Source organism: Furipterus horrens, unplaced genomic scaffold (assembly GCF_987537825.1).
Source record: "Furipterus horrens unplaced genomic scaffold, mFurHor1.1.pri manual_scaffold_3, whole genome shotgun sequence".
Lineage (NCBI taxonomy): Eukaryota > Metazoa > Chordata > Mammalia > Chiroptera > Furipteridae > Furipterus > Furipterus horrens.
The window spans coordinates 6,501,948-6,520,790 of record NW_028327173.1 but is presented as its reverse complement, the minus strand read 5'-3'; the positions used below and the strand labels follow the sequence as shown (position 1 = coordinate 6,520,790).

At 49.6% G+C, this 18,843-nt stretch overlaps 2 protein-coding genes across 2 annotated transcripts in view; one reads left to right on the top strand and one right to left on the bottom strand.

Annotated features, from left to right (window-relative positions):
- Positions 1-18,843, top strand: part of MTOR (mechanistic target of rapamycin kinase) — a 114,088-nt gene that overhangs the window by 41,382 nt on the left and 53,863 nt on the right. The window contains exons 25-27 of the mRNA XM_090268590.1: positions 321-463; positions 2,572-2,734; positions 2,872-3,017. Coding sequence (XP_090124716.1) covers positions 321-463; positions 2,572-2,734; positions 2,872-3,017 — 452 coding nt within the window. The remainder of the gene's footprint in view (positions 1-320; positions 464-2,571; positions 2,735-2,871; positions 3,018-18,843) is intronic.
- On the bottom strand, positions 7,111-12,840 carry ANGPTL7 (angiopoietin like 7). The gene is made up of 5 exons (XM_090271453.1): positions 12,455-12,840; positions 9,524-9,624; positions 8,803-8,997; positions 7,973-8,171; positions 7,111-7,733 (listed from the first exon to the last, which is right to left on the bottom strand). Exons 1-5 carry the CDS (start codon positions 12,822-12,824, stop codon positions 7,564-7,566), a joined length of 1,035 nt encoding a protein of 344 aa, XP_090127579.1. The 5' UTR covers positions 12,825-12,840; the 3' UTR covers positions 7,111-7,563.

Here is an 18,843-nt window from a genome sequence, read left to right as displayed (position 1 = left end):
GGCCACTAGGGGAGTGCAGTCCAGATGTGACAGTCCCACCCATTCTGGGTCTGTAGACCTCTCTGCTTTGCTGGTAGAATTCAGCACAAATGAGTTGTAAAGCAGGCTTTTTCTTTACCGTGGTGTGTACTAGAAGTTGCTAGTTTTGCTTTATGGCTTTTAGCTAAATATTACTCTTTTGTACTTGTGCTCTGGGGGAATTTTATCGTGAGGTTTAATTCTATAAATCAAAGAAGTGGACTAATCATTAAATAGACGAGGGCCTTTTACAATTGGCCCTTGAAGCTCATGGTTTTCCATTGTCGCCTGTGGGGTTACAGGCCTGGGGAGCTGCCAGAAGGGTCTCCAAAGACGACTGGCTGGAGTGGCTGAGGCGGCTGAGCCTGGAGCTGCTGAAGGACTCCTCGTCGCCCTCCCTGCGCTCCTGCTGGGCCCTGGCGCAGGCCTACAACCCGATGGCCAGGTACGATGTGTCAGGGCTCCCTCCTCCCAGCTTCCGATCGGGACTGAGAGGATCCGCACATAGAAAATGACACATAGGAATCAGTAAAAGGACTAGTGTTTTCAGTTTCGCTAACTTCTGGGGTGGGGGGAGTAGAGGAAAAGGCAAATTGAAAAAGCTTATATTGCAGGAGAAGCATCCATTCTGACCTTGCTAGTAGCCCTTGCCTTAGTATGTTTAGATCCAAAATTTTAATTACAAACTTACAAAGTCATTTGCAACTCTGAAAACAACTATATAATAGTTTAATATAACCTGTTCCCAATAATAATATATTCTGATTATTTATTGCTGCATCACTAATACTCCAAAACTTAGTGGCCTAAAGCAACAGTCCCTTTATTTTGCTTATGAACCTGTGATTTGGGCAGGACTTGTGGGGACAGCTTGTCTCTGCTCCACACGGAGTCAGTGGGGGTGTTTGGGAGCTAGGAGATTTGCTTTCGAGATGGCTTATTCATATGTCTGGTAAGTTGGGGCTGAGTATGGACCGGACGTTCAGCGCCAGCTGAGGACCTTGGTTCCGCTCCGCATGAATCCCTTGAAGGGTTGCTTGGGCTTCCCCAGAGAACACTGGCTGTGTCCCGGAGTGAGCATCCCCAAGGAAGTGCATGGCGCTTTTATGACTTGTCCTTGGAAGTCACGTAGTGTCACTTCTGCCGTGCAGCAAAGGCCCACCCCCCGCAAGGGGAGTGTGGGTACCGCCTTGTGATAGGGGGAGCAGCACCGCCTAGAAGAGCATATGCAACAGGAGAGCGTTGTAGCCATCTTTGGACGATAGAATTTGCCATAAAAAACACTTTTAAATAGTAAATCTTAAACAGCCATTAAAAATCTGGTTTATAAAAAGTTATAATGTACGTAAAAGATTTATAGTGTAATGTAAGTGAATAAAAGGGAATACAAAATGCTATAAATGTGTGATTTCAACTCTTGAAAGTATGTAGAGGGAAAAGATTAGAAATGAGTACAATGATTATCTCTAAGTAGGAAGGTTTAAGAAGGGATTATTTTCTCTTTTCTTTTTTTCCCCTCTGTTTTCCAAACTTTTCTACAGGGGACAATGGTTACTCACAATTAGGCATCACGTGGTGATTTAATTAACAGAGTGAGAAGCAGAAAGCAAGGCATTCATTTCACCTTTTGCGGCGCAGCTGGTTTGCTCTCGGCGTGTGTCTAGCAGGCGGTGGTGCCTTAGCTGCGTATTTAGTGACGGTCCCTGGGACTGGGGCTTTCATGCTGTGATTTGGATCATCCCATTTCTTTCAAGTGTTTTTAGAGTATTTTAAAAATAGTTCCTAGGACTTCTCTGTTTCTGTAGTGTGCAGATTTCATATGTTTGGCTGGCATGGCGTACCTCTCTTCTGCTCCAAATCACTTTCGAGCATAATGTTATCTGAAAGAGACGTGTGATGATATGCACATGTGTGTTTATCCCCATCATGCCGTGTGTTTTCATTTGGTATCCAGTGCGGCCTCAGACGTCAAGCAGAAAGCTTATTTCTTAGTTTCCGTGGGACTTCTTTCCATCTTTATGTTATCCTTCGAATTTCAAATATTGTTTTTTCCATCATATTCCAAAATTATATACATTGGTCTGATTTAATCTTTTGATGTAACAAAAATGGATGCAGAGCTATCAAATGCTAAAGCTCTATACATCACAGGCATATTCTATTGTTTCCAACTGCCCTTCCCCCCCATTTAAAAAAGGGAGGGTAAGATTAAAGTTCAGATGTCAAGGGTAGCAAATATGGCCAGCCACACGATGCTGTAGTGATTTAAAATAGTTGTAGTAACGTTAGAAATGGCACCTCTGGCTCCAGGTCTCTGCAAGGCCCCAGCTGCAAGGGACTGGCTTCGAGAAGCTTTAAGACTTACGGACTTGGGGTCTGTTCTCTGCTGCTTCTAGCTTCTTAAGTTCTGTTGTCGTTTTGTTTATGACCATCCACAAAAAGGGTTCTGGTTATATTTTGAAAAGTGGGAGCAGACTGTCAGGTCTGACTTTGCCCCAGGCAGAGGCATGATGGGTGTCTCTGACCTCGCTCTCTGCTTCTCTCCACCTTCAGGGACCTCTTTAATGCTGCGTTTGTGTCCTGCTGGTCCGAACTGAATGAAGACCAGCAGGATGAACTCATCCGAAGCATCGAACTGGCCCTCACCTCGCAGGACATTGCTGAAGTCACACAGACCCTCTTAAACTTGGCTGAATTCATGGAGCACAGTGACAAGGTAAGATTTTTGCCCGTTGCCCAGATGGAGCCTGACAGGGAACTGGCTGGTGGGAGGGGAGAAGCACCCACATGGCCCACTCTTGCTTGTGCCCTGCCTGCCATTTTCCGATGCTATGGGGTTCTGCTCTCCTCCAGGGCCCCCTGCCACTGAGAGACGACAACGGCATTGTTTTGCTGGGTGAGAGGGCTGCCAAGTGCCGAGCGTACGCCAAGGCGCTGCACTACAAAGAGCTGGAGTTCCAGAAGGGCCCCACCCCCGCCATCCTGGAGTCTCTCATCAGGTACGCTGCAGACCCTTTTAAATCGCTGCCTTCGTCTCAAGTGACCCCTCTTCTCCCACTGTTTGCTGCCTGTTCCCCGGAGTCCCCTGGAGGCTTCTGCGCCGTGAGATCTGCCGTCAGGTCTGGTCAGCACATTTAAATGAGATGTGGTTGTAGGTGGCTCGCCCCAGTGTTCCAGCCACAGTCGTCATTTCTGTTGGACACCTGGGCTCCTGTTGTTTTCCCACCTGTGCTTGCTTGTCCCAATGAAGTCAGTCTAAGCAGCTCCGTTTCCATAGCAGGCAGGGAGAAGTAGGTTTCCTGTCTGGGTTAGGCAGTGCTCTCTGGGGCAGGAGCAGGGAGGATGGGGCCCTGGGCCCCAGAGGCCACGCAGAGGCAGGTGGGCTTTCACTCACCGCATGCATTGGTGCCGGTGCCCACCTCCTCTGGAGTTCTGTACGTACAAAAGGAAGAGCCACGTCTGAGGGTCAGTGGTCCTCCCCCTGGTTTGCTTATGTTCTGTCCTCTCTCATAGGTGGGTTTTGAGTCTTCTGGGTCTGGAAAAAATAGGTTGTTTGATAAATTTTCTGCTTTTAGGAAGTTACAAGCAGCCTGAAATGTTAGCTCTGGCTCCTGGAGAACTGGTCACTTACCCTAATGATTATCAGAGACTGTTAACTCTGGGATCCAATTATCTTCATGTAAATGCCAGCACGGTTCATTATTGCACTACAGATAGTTTAAGAAAAATCACCTGGCTAAGAGGTACCTCTGCTGTGGCCGAAACAGGCTGCTGTGTGTGGTGCTTCCTTTATTTGAGAACATAATTGAGTAGCCAGGCTCTCTGCTCGCTCTGCTTCGGAGTAGATACTAAAAAGTGTTCCTTTAGATGCTTTAAAAAGTGACCAGAAAAATAGAAATAGAGTTGTGGTTTTGCCCAACTAATTGGACTTGGAGAGAATGTTGACTTCTAAAATTCCACGTGGTGTTTTAGAAACACGCTGTCCTGTGGGGTAAGCTTCCGTTTCACCTTGGGCCCAGGAGAGGTGAAAACCTGCTCTGCTTGCTCCCACCTCTGGCTTAGTTTCTGCAGTCGTGTTTGGTAACTCATAGAATACCTGGTAACTGAACGTCGTAACTTGGGCATCAAGTAGGTAGTTTTGCACATTAACTTCCCTGCTCACCTTTCTCTGTTTGGTGCCTCTCTGAACCCGCCCTCATCCTATCCCAGATTTCCCCCCACATCTGAGAAGTCATAGAAGCATTAATGTTTATGCAGATTTATAGTAGAAAGGAAATAGTCAGGAGCCTGGAAAAAGTGTTCAAGCTCATATAACTGATTAAGCCGATCTAATTGAAAGGAAGTCCTCAGAGTTCCCTGCAGATTAATGCTGGCTTTCAGAGAACAAATAAGCCCCTCTTCCCTGGGAAAGCCAGTCCTGGAGCCTCGGTGGTTGGTTCCTGTCTGACTCAGCTCAGCTCGCCTCCCTTCGGTGGGTGGGGTCGCCGGATCGAAAGGCCCGCGCCTTTTTGTTTCCATTTGTAGCTCTTCCTCCCAGTGTTCTAAAACTGCTTTTCCTAAGCGCCGTTGCCATGTTCTGCCACCACTTTCACGGAAGAACGTGTTCAGGAACAGGTCTAAGCAAAACTGCTGTTAAGGACGGGGCTCTCAACGCTGGCCAGCCCTGCGGTGTGCCTCGTGGAAACCCTCCCAGTGGTCGGACCGGTGGCGGCTGTGGTCCCTGAGCCACTGCTTTGGCCTGGTCTTGGTGACATTGCTCTGCCGTGGTAGCCGGGGCCCCCTTCCTCACAGTGGCTGCTCACAGCTTGGTTCCTGGCCCGCCCCTGCCGGGCCTCAGGCAGCTTTCCTGTTCTGTCTGCTGCCCTCCCCACCCCCCGCTTTATTTTTCCTCCTCTTCTTTTCTCTTCACTGTTCGTCCAGTTTTTAAAGCTCACTCAAGCATATACATTTGCATCAACTCCCTTAAATTCTTTTTGAAACACTCAGGTTTATTGTACACAAAAACATCTTTGCACAGTTGATTCTGAGTTTTTATTTGAAAAAGCTGTGCTGCGGTGACAGCATAGTTCTCTTGCTGCTGGATCGACCTGTCGGTCTTCCTACCTATTGACATTTCCCCCGTCTGCTCCAGGACACATTGAATCCACGTGTAATCCCCAAACCAGGGCCAACATTGGACAAGATAAACTATACTCCTCTGCTCACAGCTCACATATATCATTGAGTATAATTGCCTCTTAGGGGAGCAGAGGATTAAATGGGTATTTGATTATTTGGACACACACACACACACACACACACACACCACCACCACCACCACCACCACCACCACCACCACCACCACCACCACCACCACCACACACACACACACACACACACACACCACCACCACCACCACCACCACCACCACCACCACCACCACCACCACCACCCCCTTTACTTGGTTAGCCTATAGCATTAAGATAAGGTCTGGTGGCCTGCAGACCTAGTCCATTCAGGCTGCTGTAATTACCACAGACTGAGTGACTCAAACAACAAATATTTATGTCTCACTGTTCTGGAAACTGGGAAACCCAAGATCGGGGTGCCGGGTTGGTCAGGTTCTGGTGACACCCTCTTCTAGGTTGCAGATGTCTGTTCACATGGTGGAAAGCTCTGTGGGGTCTCTTTTATGAGGGCACTAATCCCATTCATGAGGGCTCCACCCTCATGGCCTAAACATCTCCCAAAGGCCCCACCTCCAGCTGCCATCACTTTGGGGATTAGGCTTCAACATAGAATTCGGGGGACATACAGCCAGTCCATAGCACCTGCTTTTCTTTCTCTCCCCACTTGTTTGTTTTAGCTTTTGTTGCCCAGAGCATCCATTTTGTTTTTGTAGTGGGGCCTATAGGAAAGGAGAGGGAATCATTAGGTACTTCTGCCGAAGGCGTCTTAGGCTCTCCCTTCTCTTCATCTCCTTCTAACACCCTGGTCTTTTTATCTTCTTGTTTCTAGAAGTACTGTGCTGGCTGCTAAGCATCTCAGATTCCCCTGCCTGCCCAGGAGGGTTCTGTCTGAGCGCCTGTCCCAAGAGAAGCCCCAGTCCAGTGTACTTCTTCTCTGCTCAGTTTATTTCTTTGAAAATCCCTTAGGTTCTGTTTTTAAGGTTAAGTAGGTTCCCAACAACCAAAGCACTATAGAGACGATTAAAAAATACTGGCAAGGAAAAACGACTTTCTAAAAATGCACATCATTTGCCATCTCTTATGGCTAAAGATATTTCCCCTCGCTGCATGTGTTAGTTTGCTCGAGCGGAAAGTGGTTTGCAAAGTGTTCTGGAGCCAGGTGACGGCGTGGGCCTCCGTGGTTCAGGCAGGTCGGCCCCGTCTGCCTCTGCTGGTGCCGGCTGCCCTTTGTGAAGTCCCTCCTCTGGTGGCTTGTGGCCGCCTGCTCCTCCCGTGGTTTTCCTGAAGACTCAACAGACTCAGTCCCTTTCTCCCCGTTCTCCACCCCCGCTGATTTTCACTTAGGTTTTTCACCGTGCTCTTAAGTGGTGATGGTGATCATTTAAAAACGAACAAGTGTTAAAAGCTTATTGTAGAAAAGGAAAAAGAAACTTTGAACATTTAAAACAATCTATATTTTATTTTTACAAAGCAAAATGCTTATAAACAGCGTGAGTTATTAACCATAGTGCCGTGTGTCTGTCTTCATGTTCCAGCCAGTTTTTGTAGGCAAAAGAGGAAGCTCTTCAGGCTCTTTTCTTTTAGAGTAAATAAAAATAGATAAATCTGTAAACTGCATGTGAATTGTTTCAGGCAGTTTTGTCCAAGGATCCCCGAGGGAACTTAGCCTGCCTCCTGCTGGGCTCCCCGGCCACCCCCAGACCCGCTTCCTGCTTTCAGTGCTGCGCCGTGGGGGAGACCGGAGGGGAGGCGCCAGTGCCCCGGAGCTCCCTCCGGTCAAGTCCATCCTGGGTCAGCTCACCGCCAGCCGAACAGTTTTTGTCTTTTTTTTTTTTTTTTTTTTAATGTGTAGACTAAAGGCAATTTTATTGGATTTAAAATAGAAACTCCTCTCTTCCACTACCCCCTTTCACTCCTTTCTTTCACTCCTTTCTCGAACGCCTAGGACCTGTCCTTGAGAATCAGAATAACATGGTTCTGTTTAGCGGGGGGACTTGTTTTCTGCCCTCACCCAACCTTAGTTAGTTAGGCCTGATAGAAAACGGGTCAAGTCGTCTCACAATTACTTTTTTCATAGGAAAATCATATGGAAAAGAGATAAGCTGCTGCTATGTTGGGGGTCAGGGCAGAGGGAGTGCACTCAGGCCAGCCCCCTGAGGAGTGTGTGCCAGGGCCCGTCGTGTCCAAACGCTTCGTCCCGCTTACTGTGACGTCCTGGGTACATACCAGTGGGTCGTGCTCCTCAGAGACTTCCGCTCTCATTGGAGACGATGGGCTGATTCCCATCCATACCCTTTCTGTCCCCCGTCCCGCTGCGCCCTGCCCAGCCTCCACCTGTCTCCATTGCTCCAGCCCCGCGGCACGGCAGGCCCCCCTTTCAGGGCTGGAAGTCTTCTGGGCGGATTTTCATCTCCACCCGCTTGAGGGAGTAGGTCGAGCCGTGCCAGCCGTACCAGGTGATGCCGTCCAGGTGCCTGTTGTGCTCCCCGAGGCGGTAGAAGACGCCGTTGAGGTTGGAGTCTGTGCAGCAGTTGTACCAGTACCCACCTGGCGCGGGAGGCAGAGCAGCGCCCGTGAGCTGAGCGCATCCCCGCCCGCGGGAGCGGCCGAGAGGCCAGCCTGCGGGGGCGGGTTAGTTGTTCTGGGGGTGCTAGCTAAGCGGTCAGAGCCGACAGAAAAAGGCAATGCCAAAGCCGGGGCGTCAGCCATAACGCTGCAATTCACGCTTTCTCTTCGGGTGGGACCGAGGGCGTGGGCCCGCCCCTCCCGCCACCCCGACGCCTCACCTTTGCGGAGCTGCGCGCACTTGTCCAGGCAGTTGTCGTTGTCCTTGTCCTTGGTGCTGAAGGCGGTGTTGTTGTGGTAGATGAGGGCGTCATTCCCCACGTTGCCGCTGTAGTTCCCCAGGAAGAGGCGGTAGCTGTTCTGTTCATTGCCCAGAACGAAGTGGCTGTACTCGGCATAGCGCCTGTTGCCCTCCCAGTCCTGTCGGAGGGGGCAGAGCCTGAGAAACGCTGCAGCGGGTCCCTGCGTCCTACCCTGCTCCTCCGCCGCCTCCCGCCTCAGCCGTCCTTCCTTCCGCTGCAGGGACTCTAGTGGGCATTGTTACTCCTTTCCCTCTAAACCGGGGAAGCGGGACACGAGGGTCCCAGACCAGACTTCTCTCCGAGTCACCTTACGGCCCCGATTAGTGAGTATCTCTCTCTGCCTCCCCTCACTTCCCTGTTCGTGAGGTGCAGGTGTGTGTTCTTACAGCCTCCCACTTAGAGATGTCCTAAGAGTGATTTGAGCGTATAGTGATGCTTCCAGGCCTTTGATGAGAGTCACCAGTCAGTACTAGTAAGGCTGACACGCAGAGGACCTTGTGCCCCAGGTCGCCGACTGCTGCACAACAGGGCTCTGACCTGAGTACAGCCTCTTCCTGTACACCTGCAGCCTCACTTTCTGAAAAATAGGAAAGAACCTCCTCTTTCTCAAGTGCACCCCAACCTCAAAGAAAGCCATCATAATAAGAACACACGCCTAACGTGAGTGAGACAGGAACGGCGCCCCCAGAGGTGCGCACCGTTGCGCGTGGTGGCCTGGTCCCGTCCTGGGACCCAGGACCTGTGCTCACCTCCATCTCCACACGGAGCCGGGTCGGCCGCCGGGAGAGCCGGTGGATGTGCTCGTTCCCCAGCCAGAAGTCCCCACGGATGCTGCCGAAGCCCTGCCTGTACTGCTTCCAGTCCCGGTAGAAGGAGACGAGGCCGCTCTTCCGTCTCTGAATGACGGTCCACCCGCCGCCTGCCATCTCCATGTCACAGAACACCTGAGGCAGAGGGGGCGCTCTGGTCAGGGGCCCACAGAGGCAGGAGCGGAGGGTGGGCCTCGCTTCCCTCCCACCCCTGCAGAGCCAGGGGTGTGTGCACAGGCTCGCGGTGGCATGGTTCTCCCCGGCTGGGGCAGCGGCGGTTTGCTGAGGAAGCGTGATCAAAATGGAGGATGGGGACGAGGAAGTGCTCATCAAGTTAGAAGGGAAAACTCTTTCCTCCTCCCCCACAGACTAGCTGCTCTGGGACACGGCAGGAGCTTTTAGCTAGTTAGGTGGTGGTTCTAGAATTAGCTAACCTACGTTAGAAGATTGGTGTTCGTTCAGTTGATAATGAATTGAAAAGGCAAAGCAGATGCCTGGATGTCCCCCCTGTAAGTGGAGTGTTTGGATAGCTCCCTGGTAGTTGGCCTGTTTGTTTCTATCTTGAGTTTCCATTTTGTTAGACTCTGACTAGCCCTGTTGTCCCTTTGAGGGCGCAGAGGACAGGTGATAGAACACGGGCAGTGGGAGGTGATGGCCTCACCTCCAGCTCGGGGCTGCCCAGGAAGTCATCGGGAGGAAGCTTATACACTCCAGAGATGCGGTAGTTCTTCTGGTAGAGGGACGAGCAGTCGTAGGTGGCATCTACAAAAGGGACGGACCACAGCAGTGAGCATGCAAACCCGGGCTCCCTGGCAGGCAGGCCTTCCTGCTACACAGAAATGGGAAGTCTAAGCACAAGACGTCATTTCTACCATGAAATCCTCATGAGTGTTCACTAATAGACAGTGTCTGGATGTGGGAGACCAAGAGCTGGTGTGTTTTGGCTTCACTGGTCATGGGACTGAGGGACGGGGAAGCCCTCCACCTGGAGAGCAGCAGTGGGACAGTCAAACAGGAGACTTCAGTCTTACTCCAAAGTAAATTATCCTGCGGTCGTTCCAGGCCACAAATTCTGGAATTATTACAGTGTGTGAGGGCCACGTAACAGATGCTCTAATAGTTCCAACTTCTGGGACAGCCAGCCTCTGTTACCAGGTGATCATGAGCATCTCACAGAGTCTGGTTTTGTTGTTCTTGATTTGTTCGGTTGGTTGGTTGGTTTTGTTTTTCAAAGGTAAGGGCCACTGGGGTCCTAATTAAGAGAGATAGATTTGTAACCGTCCTCTCCCCCACCCCCACCGCTTTGAACCTCACACCGCTGGACAGATGCAGGTGCGCTCTGCAGAGCCCTGGGATACTGCTCCTGGCTCGTTACTGGAACAAGGATGTGAGAGCCGTGGACAGGCTGGTTTTCTCTCTGGGGTCAGTGTAAATGTTTCCCTGGCTGCCCTGTGGGCTACTGCTTTATATCAGGTTGGTTCCTTGTTCTAAGATTGAAGACACTGTGGAAGGGGCAGCCTTTCCTGATGGGGTTCAGCGAGCAGGAACTTTCACTGACCAGAGACCCTTCTGCCTTCCGTGTCTCAGGAGCTTCTCTTGGCAACTGTCGCACTGGGCCTCCGAGAAGGATGCACAGCTGGCAGACGCAGCACTTCTGCCGTGGGCTCGTCTTAGGCAGAGCGTGATGGGGAGGGGAAAGGCTTGCCTTTGCTGGCAGATTCTTCCCTTCCTGTTACCCATGAAAGCATCAGTTTACTGCTTTCTGCAAGGGTCTGCCTGCCCACACAGTATAAAGGCGACCCAGCCCCTGGTAATGGGGAAGGAAAGTAAGGAGTGTGGTCCTGGGCAAGAGGAGTAAGAGGCCTGGCAGGAGAGCTGCGTTTGACTCCGAGAAACTCCCTGCTGGGAGGTGAGAAGACCCTCTGTTTGGAGGAGCAGGAAGCGGCCCGGGCAGGTTCATCTGTCTAGCCTGGCCTTCTGCATGTCTGGTCTCATCTCACAGACCAAATCCGGACTCCCTTGTCTGGAAAATGGCCTGAGAAGGCCTTTCTAGTCCCAAACCGAGGGTCAGGAAGTATATGCTTAGAGAATAATTTACACACATTGGTTTAGATAACAGAACTTTTAAGCTCAATTTCATGTTAAAACTTTTTCATTTGAACTAAGATAACAGTGACTCACTCTGTTTTTTGTTCTTGACTTATAGTGTGACCAAAAAGGTTTTGTTTTTGTTTTTTTAAAGATTTTACTTATTTTTAGAGAGAAGGGAAGGCAGGGAGAAAGAGAGGGCGAGAAACATCAGTATGTGAGAGATACATCAATCGGTTGCCTCTCGCACGTCCCCAACTGGGGACCTGGCCTGCATCCCAGGCATGTGCCCCAACTGGGAATCGAACCTTTGGGTTCACAGGCAGGCACTCAATTCACTGAGCCACACCAGCCAGGGCCAAAAAGTTTTTATATCAATAAGAAATGACGCATCTGTAGGATATGCTCCTTCCAACTAGTAATTTACTGATAATTTCAGAAAACCAAATTTCTCTCTGATAAATTCACTGGCCTATCTGAGCCAAGCAAACCAGAAACTGAAAGTTATTTTGCAAGAGAAAACAGTCTTATTTTTGACCTCCCAGAACTCCAAATTTCAGCGTTACATTTTCTTATTTCCTTTATCATTAGGGAGAATTTTATTTGAGATCATGGGGAAAATAGAAGGATCAGAACTGAGGAAACTTGAGGAGCTTGTCCTTTCCGGAACACAAAGGGATTCTCCAAAAGGCTCTGGGCAATGTCTCTACACTTCATTCTGAGCCAGTGGGAAGAGCCAGGTTTGCAGAGGGAGGACACGAAATTCCACCGAGGCCCATTCCACTAGACGTGGGAGACATAAGAGAACTGTTTTTAGCAACACTTGGCTTTCGCCCTGGCTGGTGTGGCTCAGTGCATTGAGCGCCGACCTGTGAATCAGAGGGTCACCGGTTCAATTCCCAGTCAGGGCACATGCCTGGGTTGCGGACCAGATCCTCAGTTGGGGGCACACGAGAGGCAACCACACATTGATTTTTCTCTCCCTCTCTTTCTCCCTCCCTTCCCCTCTCTTTAAAAATACATAAATAAAATCTTAAACAAAAACAAAACAGAAAACTTTGCTTCCAGAGTAACAGGTGTTTTGGTTTTGGTGTTTGCTCCTGATTCCTTAGTACTGAGGGTATAGCCTGTCAGCTCTGGGTAAGGAAGGGGACCAATCAGGAAGCACAAACCCTCTTTCCAAGACTTGCTGTGTGACTTTGGGCACACTGCGTAACCTCTCTGTGTTCCCAGGTGGTAATGCATACCTTCAGTGTGCTGAAACATTGTGTGAATCAAAGAGACCTGTGAAGGTACTGGGTACATTTATGGAACATTAGAAAGCAAAAGAAATACTCCGTAAGCCTTTAGTAAAGAGAAAATAGCACGTACCCGAGAAAGTATACCCCCAAAGGACCCCCAGTAATTGTTCTGACGACCAGGTTGTCTAGAAGCAACGCTACAGACAGTGGACACTGGGTGCTCTGAGAGCGAGGTGGCGAGGACGAGGACGCGTGCTCCTTACCTGCCGAGGTCTGCGTGAGGGTCTGCGCTGCCTGCAGCTGCATGATGTCGATCTGGCTGTTCATGTCGGAGTACCTGCTCTCGGCCTCGGTGAGCCGCGCCTCCACGCGCTTGGCGCTGCTCTCCAGCTCCATCACCTGCATGACCACGCTGACCCAGTCCTTCTCCTGCTTCCTGCTCAGCTCACTCAGCAGGCTGCTGAGGTTGGCGATCTGGGCCTTGAGCTCCTTCACCTCCTCGCAGCAGGCGGCCACTTTGAGCTGCGCAGGTGTCTTGCGCTTAGGGGGCTTCTGTGGCCACACTGGGTGACTGACAAAGGCCAAGATGAAAACGCAGAGCCAGGTCACAGCTGAGAGGGTCTTTTTCAGCATCTTTCGTGGGCCCGGTGAGGAAGGCTCTTCCGGTGGAGGAATCTCAATCTGCTCAGCTCAGTTACAAAGCTGCAAATAATTATACCCTCACACTTCCACTGTCGGGCTCCCCGCTCTGCTGTTTTCTCTTTCCTTCCTCTTTCTCAGCCTTGGTCAAAGCTTGAGTTTCTGAAAGTGCGGCCTAACTGGGTATCCGATAGCTTTCCTCCCCAAGCCCGAGTGCTCTACAAACTCAGCATCTTAAATACCGTCGGCTGCCTGCACCTCCACCCCACGTGCAAGGCGCGTCAGCCCCTCCCAGCGCATCTGGGAGGGTCAGGTGCCTGGTGGGTGAAGTCAGCATGAACTTAGGCCAGAGGAGGGGAGGAGGGAGACAGGGCGAGGCTTTCTTTCCTTGCCTGCATTCACAGTCTCTGGGCCCGAGACAAGAGGACTGTGAATGTGTGTGTTTCCAGTTTCGCCTACTAGACGGTGCCCCTGCCAGCCGCTGGCTCAGCTCTATCAGCAAGCAGGGCAGTGTCAGAAGAAATTCCAAATTCCGTTCTCAAGGTTACATAACCACGGGGTGAGTGTAAGGTAGGCAGTGAGAGTTGGGACTAAGATTCCACTCACCCGGGGAGGCCTGTTAATGTAATCCATGCTGTTTATAGGGGGACCTGGTGTATTTTGGCATCCTGCTGAATGTGCTTTTAACAAAGCTACTTATTCCTTTCTCTGATCATTCAGTGTTTTACAAAAGCCCCATTCGACCTAGATCTAACACTGTCTCACATTTGAACATTCACAACTTGGAAAAGCTCTAGAAAGAGGAGGATGGAATACATCTCTTAGGAAGCAGAAAAGACTTTGTCTTTTGCATCCACAGGATTTGCTCAGTTACCTTTCTTTTTCCAGACGTTCTCCTTCGCCAAAGAGTGGACTTCTCACACTTGACTTTTGGCAAGGAGGTGTCAGAGGTGATGGCAGGGATGCAAGTGCAGGGGAAACGCACGTGGCTCTGCATTAGGCACCCACAGTTCCATGGGTCTTTGGGCAGAACAGGGAACCCTTGGCCTGTGGTTCAAAACTTGGGAAACACATTAAATCATAAAGACAAGAGTCCCCATCACCAATAAATCCATTACTAGAGTAATGTTCCTCTTCCTGTGCAATAATATAGTTTGCAGATCTGACATTATTCTCTCTTTATATATGATATCCCTGAAAATACGGATATCGTAATTTTTCAGGTACTGTATTTGAAGGGCGCTCCTCTTTTGAAAGCAAATGGAAAAAGCCTGCATTTTCAGCAAAATTTAAATCCTTAAAATAAGCTTTTCACTAAGAACGTGCACAAAAGTTCTTTCGTCCTTAAACGGTAACCCGTCTTTGTGACTTACTCCTGTACTTCCCATGTTACGGAGCCACTGAGGCAGCTCTTGTACTGTTGCTCTTTGATGTGAGTCCTTCACACACGAGCCGAGCCGACCCCTGGCACCTCTTCTTCCTCGTTATGATCCCCCAGAGTTCCAGCCAGGGCTTCTAGCTTCTCAGAAAGTCCCTTCTGCCTAGGCAGCTGGAGTTACCGAACAATTTTTTCTTCTCTAAATCGGAAAGCAGTGGTGGATCGCGTGGATCAGGGTGACTGCGGGGCGAGGATGTTGCCGGCACTCTACGGTAACTTGTCATTCTGCTCAAAAGGGGCTGCGTGCAGTGGGCACTGTGAGCCAGTCCGGCTGGGCTGCCCCGTCTCATCTCTGTGGAGTCCATCTCCCTCACGCAGACCCGGACCCAACTGTCAGCCTCGGACAGGGTCTGCTAGACTCCGCGAGAATCTCCCAACTGTCTCCTGGCCATCAGATGACACTGAGCTCAGACTGCGCGCCGTGGACATGCTGTGTGCCGTGCAGCCCTGTGTGACATCGCACGTGACCCTACCGTCTGGGAACGCCCACGTGGCCGCCAGTGAAGACAGCGTCGCAGAGCAGCGGGGCATTAGGGCTCTCGGGTCAGGGTGCGGTTTGCCCTGCCCAGCCGCCGTCCCCTGCTTACACGGAAAGTGGTTTCATAGCTGGACAGAAAATGAACCGTCGTTCATATTTGTCACCCACGTAGCCATCTTTTCTAGACAAGGGAGGAGGAGGGTTTCACTCCCAAACCGTAGCTCTTGGCACGAGTGCCCACTCGCTGACATCTCTTTTCTGGAAGCTTATTGCTGACAAAAGGCAGAAGGTGGAGGCAAGCTCTTCTTATCTGAAGATCTTCTTAAATTGCCTAAGCTGCCCAAATGTCAATCCCCCCTGCCCCCCGTTTTTTTGAATAAAACCTCTAATTAAGAGTATTCCCCCTGTCCGGAGATGATCTCTCCTCCAGAACATCCACAACCCTTCCATGTCCTCCATTCTGAATTTCTTCAAGAAGGAAGAGTTAGCGCTTGCTGTGAGTCCAGCGGAGCCCGTACGGGCAGCCAGGAGGCACGTGGGGACCGGAGCGGTTTTCCCTTCTCAGAGAGGCTTTCACTCCCTTCTCTACACATGGGCGCTAACTGGAAACTTACGGAGCACCTGCGTCAGATACCTCCGAGTCTTTCCTCTTCTTCATTTTGCTGGTGGTGAAAGGGGGTCAGCTCAGTGCTCCTGGGACAGATGCTTTTGAAAATAAAGCTTATATTCTTAACAAGAAAAGTCAGTGGGGTTGTACTTAGCCTGGAAGTTCTCAAAGACCACAGTCAGGACTGCGTGGCGTTCGGCTGGCCCCGAGGACTGGCAGCGTCCGAGCAGCCTGGGGACACAGAGCTGGGAGGGGCCCGGAGGAGGGCTCTCCTGTTCTAACACATCCCTGCCCCTGGCTGCTCCTAAACCATCGCTCTCAGACCTGGTGCGGGAGAGAGGCGGCTGCTCTCGGAACCGGACTCCCGGTTCACTGACTGGACCCCACTCGGGAGAACCTGCCGTGTTAGTTAATTGTGCGCTTTCGTGGGAGTATTTTACTTTTGGAGTCTTTCAATGAGTCCCAGCTTGCCTTACTGAACATGGCCATTTATATACCTGACCCTTCTATCACTCAGTTCTATTTCTGTCCCGTCCGAAAGCCGAAGTCTGTCACAGAAGCTGTGTCCATCTCTTCCCCAGGCCTGCTAGTTCGCCACCCCTACCAGAGAGTGTGCCCTGGGCATGCTCGGGGCCCCTGCTCTCAGGCCTCCTGCTGGGCTCGCTCTCAGGTCTCTCTCGGGACTTGGTAGCGAACATCTGTTCTGGCAGTACCAACCCAGATTCAAGTGCCTCGCAGTCTAGTTTGAGAGGCAGATGGCCGATCTCTAGGACAGCGTGACATGCTAGGACAGGAGGCACAGAGGAAGGACGGGTGCCCAGCCCAGGTGAGGTTCTGGAAGCCTCCCAAGGGAAGTGCTCCCCAGGTTTTAAAGAAAAAGGAGGACGTAGCTGGGAGCAGGCGATGGCACTCTGGGCAGAGGTGGAGGGGAAAGACCTTGGCTTTCTAGGAGGATGTCGGGGCTGAGTGTGGCTGAAGTGTCCAGAAGGCGGAGGTGGCGGGGAGCCAGGCCTCAGGGGCCTTACGAGTCCATGTGAGGAGATTGTTACTCCTGGGACAGAGGGCTGTGGAAGAAATCCAAGAACCTTTTACCTCTTGTTGCTTTGTTTTGCTGGGTCTTACCAGGAAAGTGGCTTTTGTAGCTGCCAAACAAGACTTTTAACTGGAAATGGGCGGCTTAGAACATTAGATTTTCTTAAAATTATAATGCATTCCTATTAAATACTCTGAAGGAATCATCAGGCTTGAGGATTAAGGATGTGGTATATGAAGGACTTGAAGTACTTGGGTCTACAAGCAAACATCTGGGTTCTAATCTCAGACATAATTTGATAGTTATAGCTAATCCCAGTTATAACTTGATAGTTATATGACCCTGGGCAAATTAAATCACATAATTTCTCTGGGCCACTGGTCTGTGAAATGGAGGTAAAAATCATAATTACTTCACCTCACAGGGTTTTTATGAGAATTGAGTTAAATAAAGCAAATAATTAAAAATAGCTAACAGTACATAAATATTTTCCTGATGTAAAGAGAAATGGGATCTGAATGTGTTTTTTTTTAACCAGAGAACACATTTATTAAATGAGCTTGTTTTGTTTGGAAGCACAAGCTTTCAAGAAAGGAGGGAAGAGGATTTATTTGCCTTTCCGGGCCTTAATTTTCCTTAGCTAGAACTCCAGCTCCTTGCCCGCTAGCACATAGCCGTCTGCCCGGCCACACTGGCCTGGTCTTGAAGCGATGCATGCTGCAAGAGAGTATGTGGTCCTTAGCAGAATAATCATTTGGCCCTACCCATACCTATGTGCCCTTAAGAAAAACCCTCATTGGTTCAGGGATCTGAATGTGTTTTAAGTAATTTGCTTTGTTTGGGAAATGGGATTAGCAAACGCTCTAATTTTTTTAAGGAAAATTCTTTAAAAGCTGATGCAGAACATTTTAACAAATGAAATATTGCTCACATCCAAATCCCTGCCACTGTCCCTTGAAAACAAATGCAGTGTGTGGCAGCTGCTGACTATCTGTTCACTTTGTCAAGGAGGATAATTATACTTTCGAGACAGGTCTGAAAAGAAAGTGAATATTCTGTACCTTTGATACCCTTAGGAACAAATAAGTTATTTGGCAAATGGTGCCTTTTTTATGTTTGGTTTTTTTTCTATGAACAGCACTAAAGCTGATGTTATTTTTGTTTTAAGAATATTACCAACAGGAAAGAGAAATAAACTATTTTAATGGGTGATGAATAAATAAAAATAAAAAATAGCCAAGGCATTTTTGAATAAGAAAAATAACTTTAGAGGCATTACCCTGCTGGCAATCAGATTTATCATGAAGCCACAGTAGGTAATCAAGGCAGGATAGTACTGGCACAAAGATGGACAGGTGGGTAAATGGGACAGAATTAAACATCCAGGGACAGACCCACACATACATGGACGTCGACTCATGACATTGTAGCACCACAGGACAGCGAGGAAAGGACAGTTGTCAGTAAGCTCTGCTGGGTCAGCTAGATAGCCTTCTGGGGGCAGGGGGGCGGGGCGGGGTGGGGAGGCTCTTGACCCTTACTTCACACCACATACAAAACCTCAAGTCCAGGGGAGATTTAAATTCTAAATGTGAAAGGTTATCTAGAAGATAACAAACGATATTATCTTCAGCATCTTAGGATAAGTAAAGATTGCTTAAACGAGATATGGAAACACTAACAATAAAATAAAACATGCAATAAAAGTAGTCATTTCTGTGCATTGGAAGACACCACGAAGGGAGTGAAAGGCAAGAAGATCTATACACGTGTGTGGTGTTCAGCGTGTGTAGAGAACTCATCAGTTTTTCTAAGGGTGGCCAATTAAAAGACGGACAGCAGTGTGAACAGCACCTGTTTCATAAAACAGGAAGTCCAGAAGGCCAATAAATGCACGAAAAGCCGGTCAGGCTCCCAAGTCATTACAGACATTCAAATTTAAATGATAAAATGCCATGATATACTGATCAAAGTGGCTGGAATGAAAAACACTGAATATACCAAGTGTCGACAGAGATGTGGAGCAGTTGGGATTTTCACGCACTGCAGGTGGAAGTATAAATCAGTGGAGTTACTTTGGAGAGCAACTCCTGGGGAAAGGCCCAGGAGCTTCTGGGATGCTGGCAGTGTGCTGAGTTCTTTCTTGGTCTGCATGGTAGTTTCAAGGCTGTCTTCTCTTTGTGATAACTTGTCAAGCTGTGCACTCTGTATACTTTTGCATATATGTATGCGTTGTACTTCAATGAGGAAGCCTCTTTAAAAACAGGAAGTGTTCATACAACACTTAGAATGGTGTCTGACACATGGTCAGTGTCCAGCAAATAGGAAGTAGTAGTATTTAGGTCTGTGATTACCATCTCCTCAGAAAGGCCTTCCCTGCTCACCCGAATCTAAAGTAAGTTCCCCATCTTGTTCTCGCTCTGAGCACTCCGTTCCCTTCATGGTGTTACCTCCGCA

Bases quoted from the DNA above. Each gene is read 5' to 3' on its own strand.
- ANGPTL7 (XM_090271453.1), bottom strand. From the start codon at position 12,824: ATGCTGAAAAAGACCCTCTCAGCTGTGACCTGGCTCTGCGTTTTCATC. The intron at 9,625-12,454 runs GTAAGGAGCACG...TCCCTTTTGTAG, and splicing joins CCTCACGCAGACCTCGGCAG to ATGCCACCTACGACTGCTCG. The intron at 8,172-8,802 runs GTGAGCACAGGT...CCCCTCCGACAG, and splicing joins GGCTCCGTGTGGAGATGGAG to GACTGGGAGGGCAACAGGCG.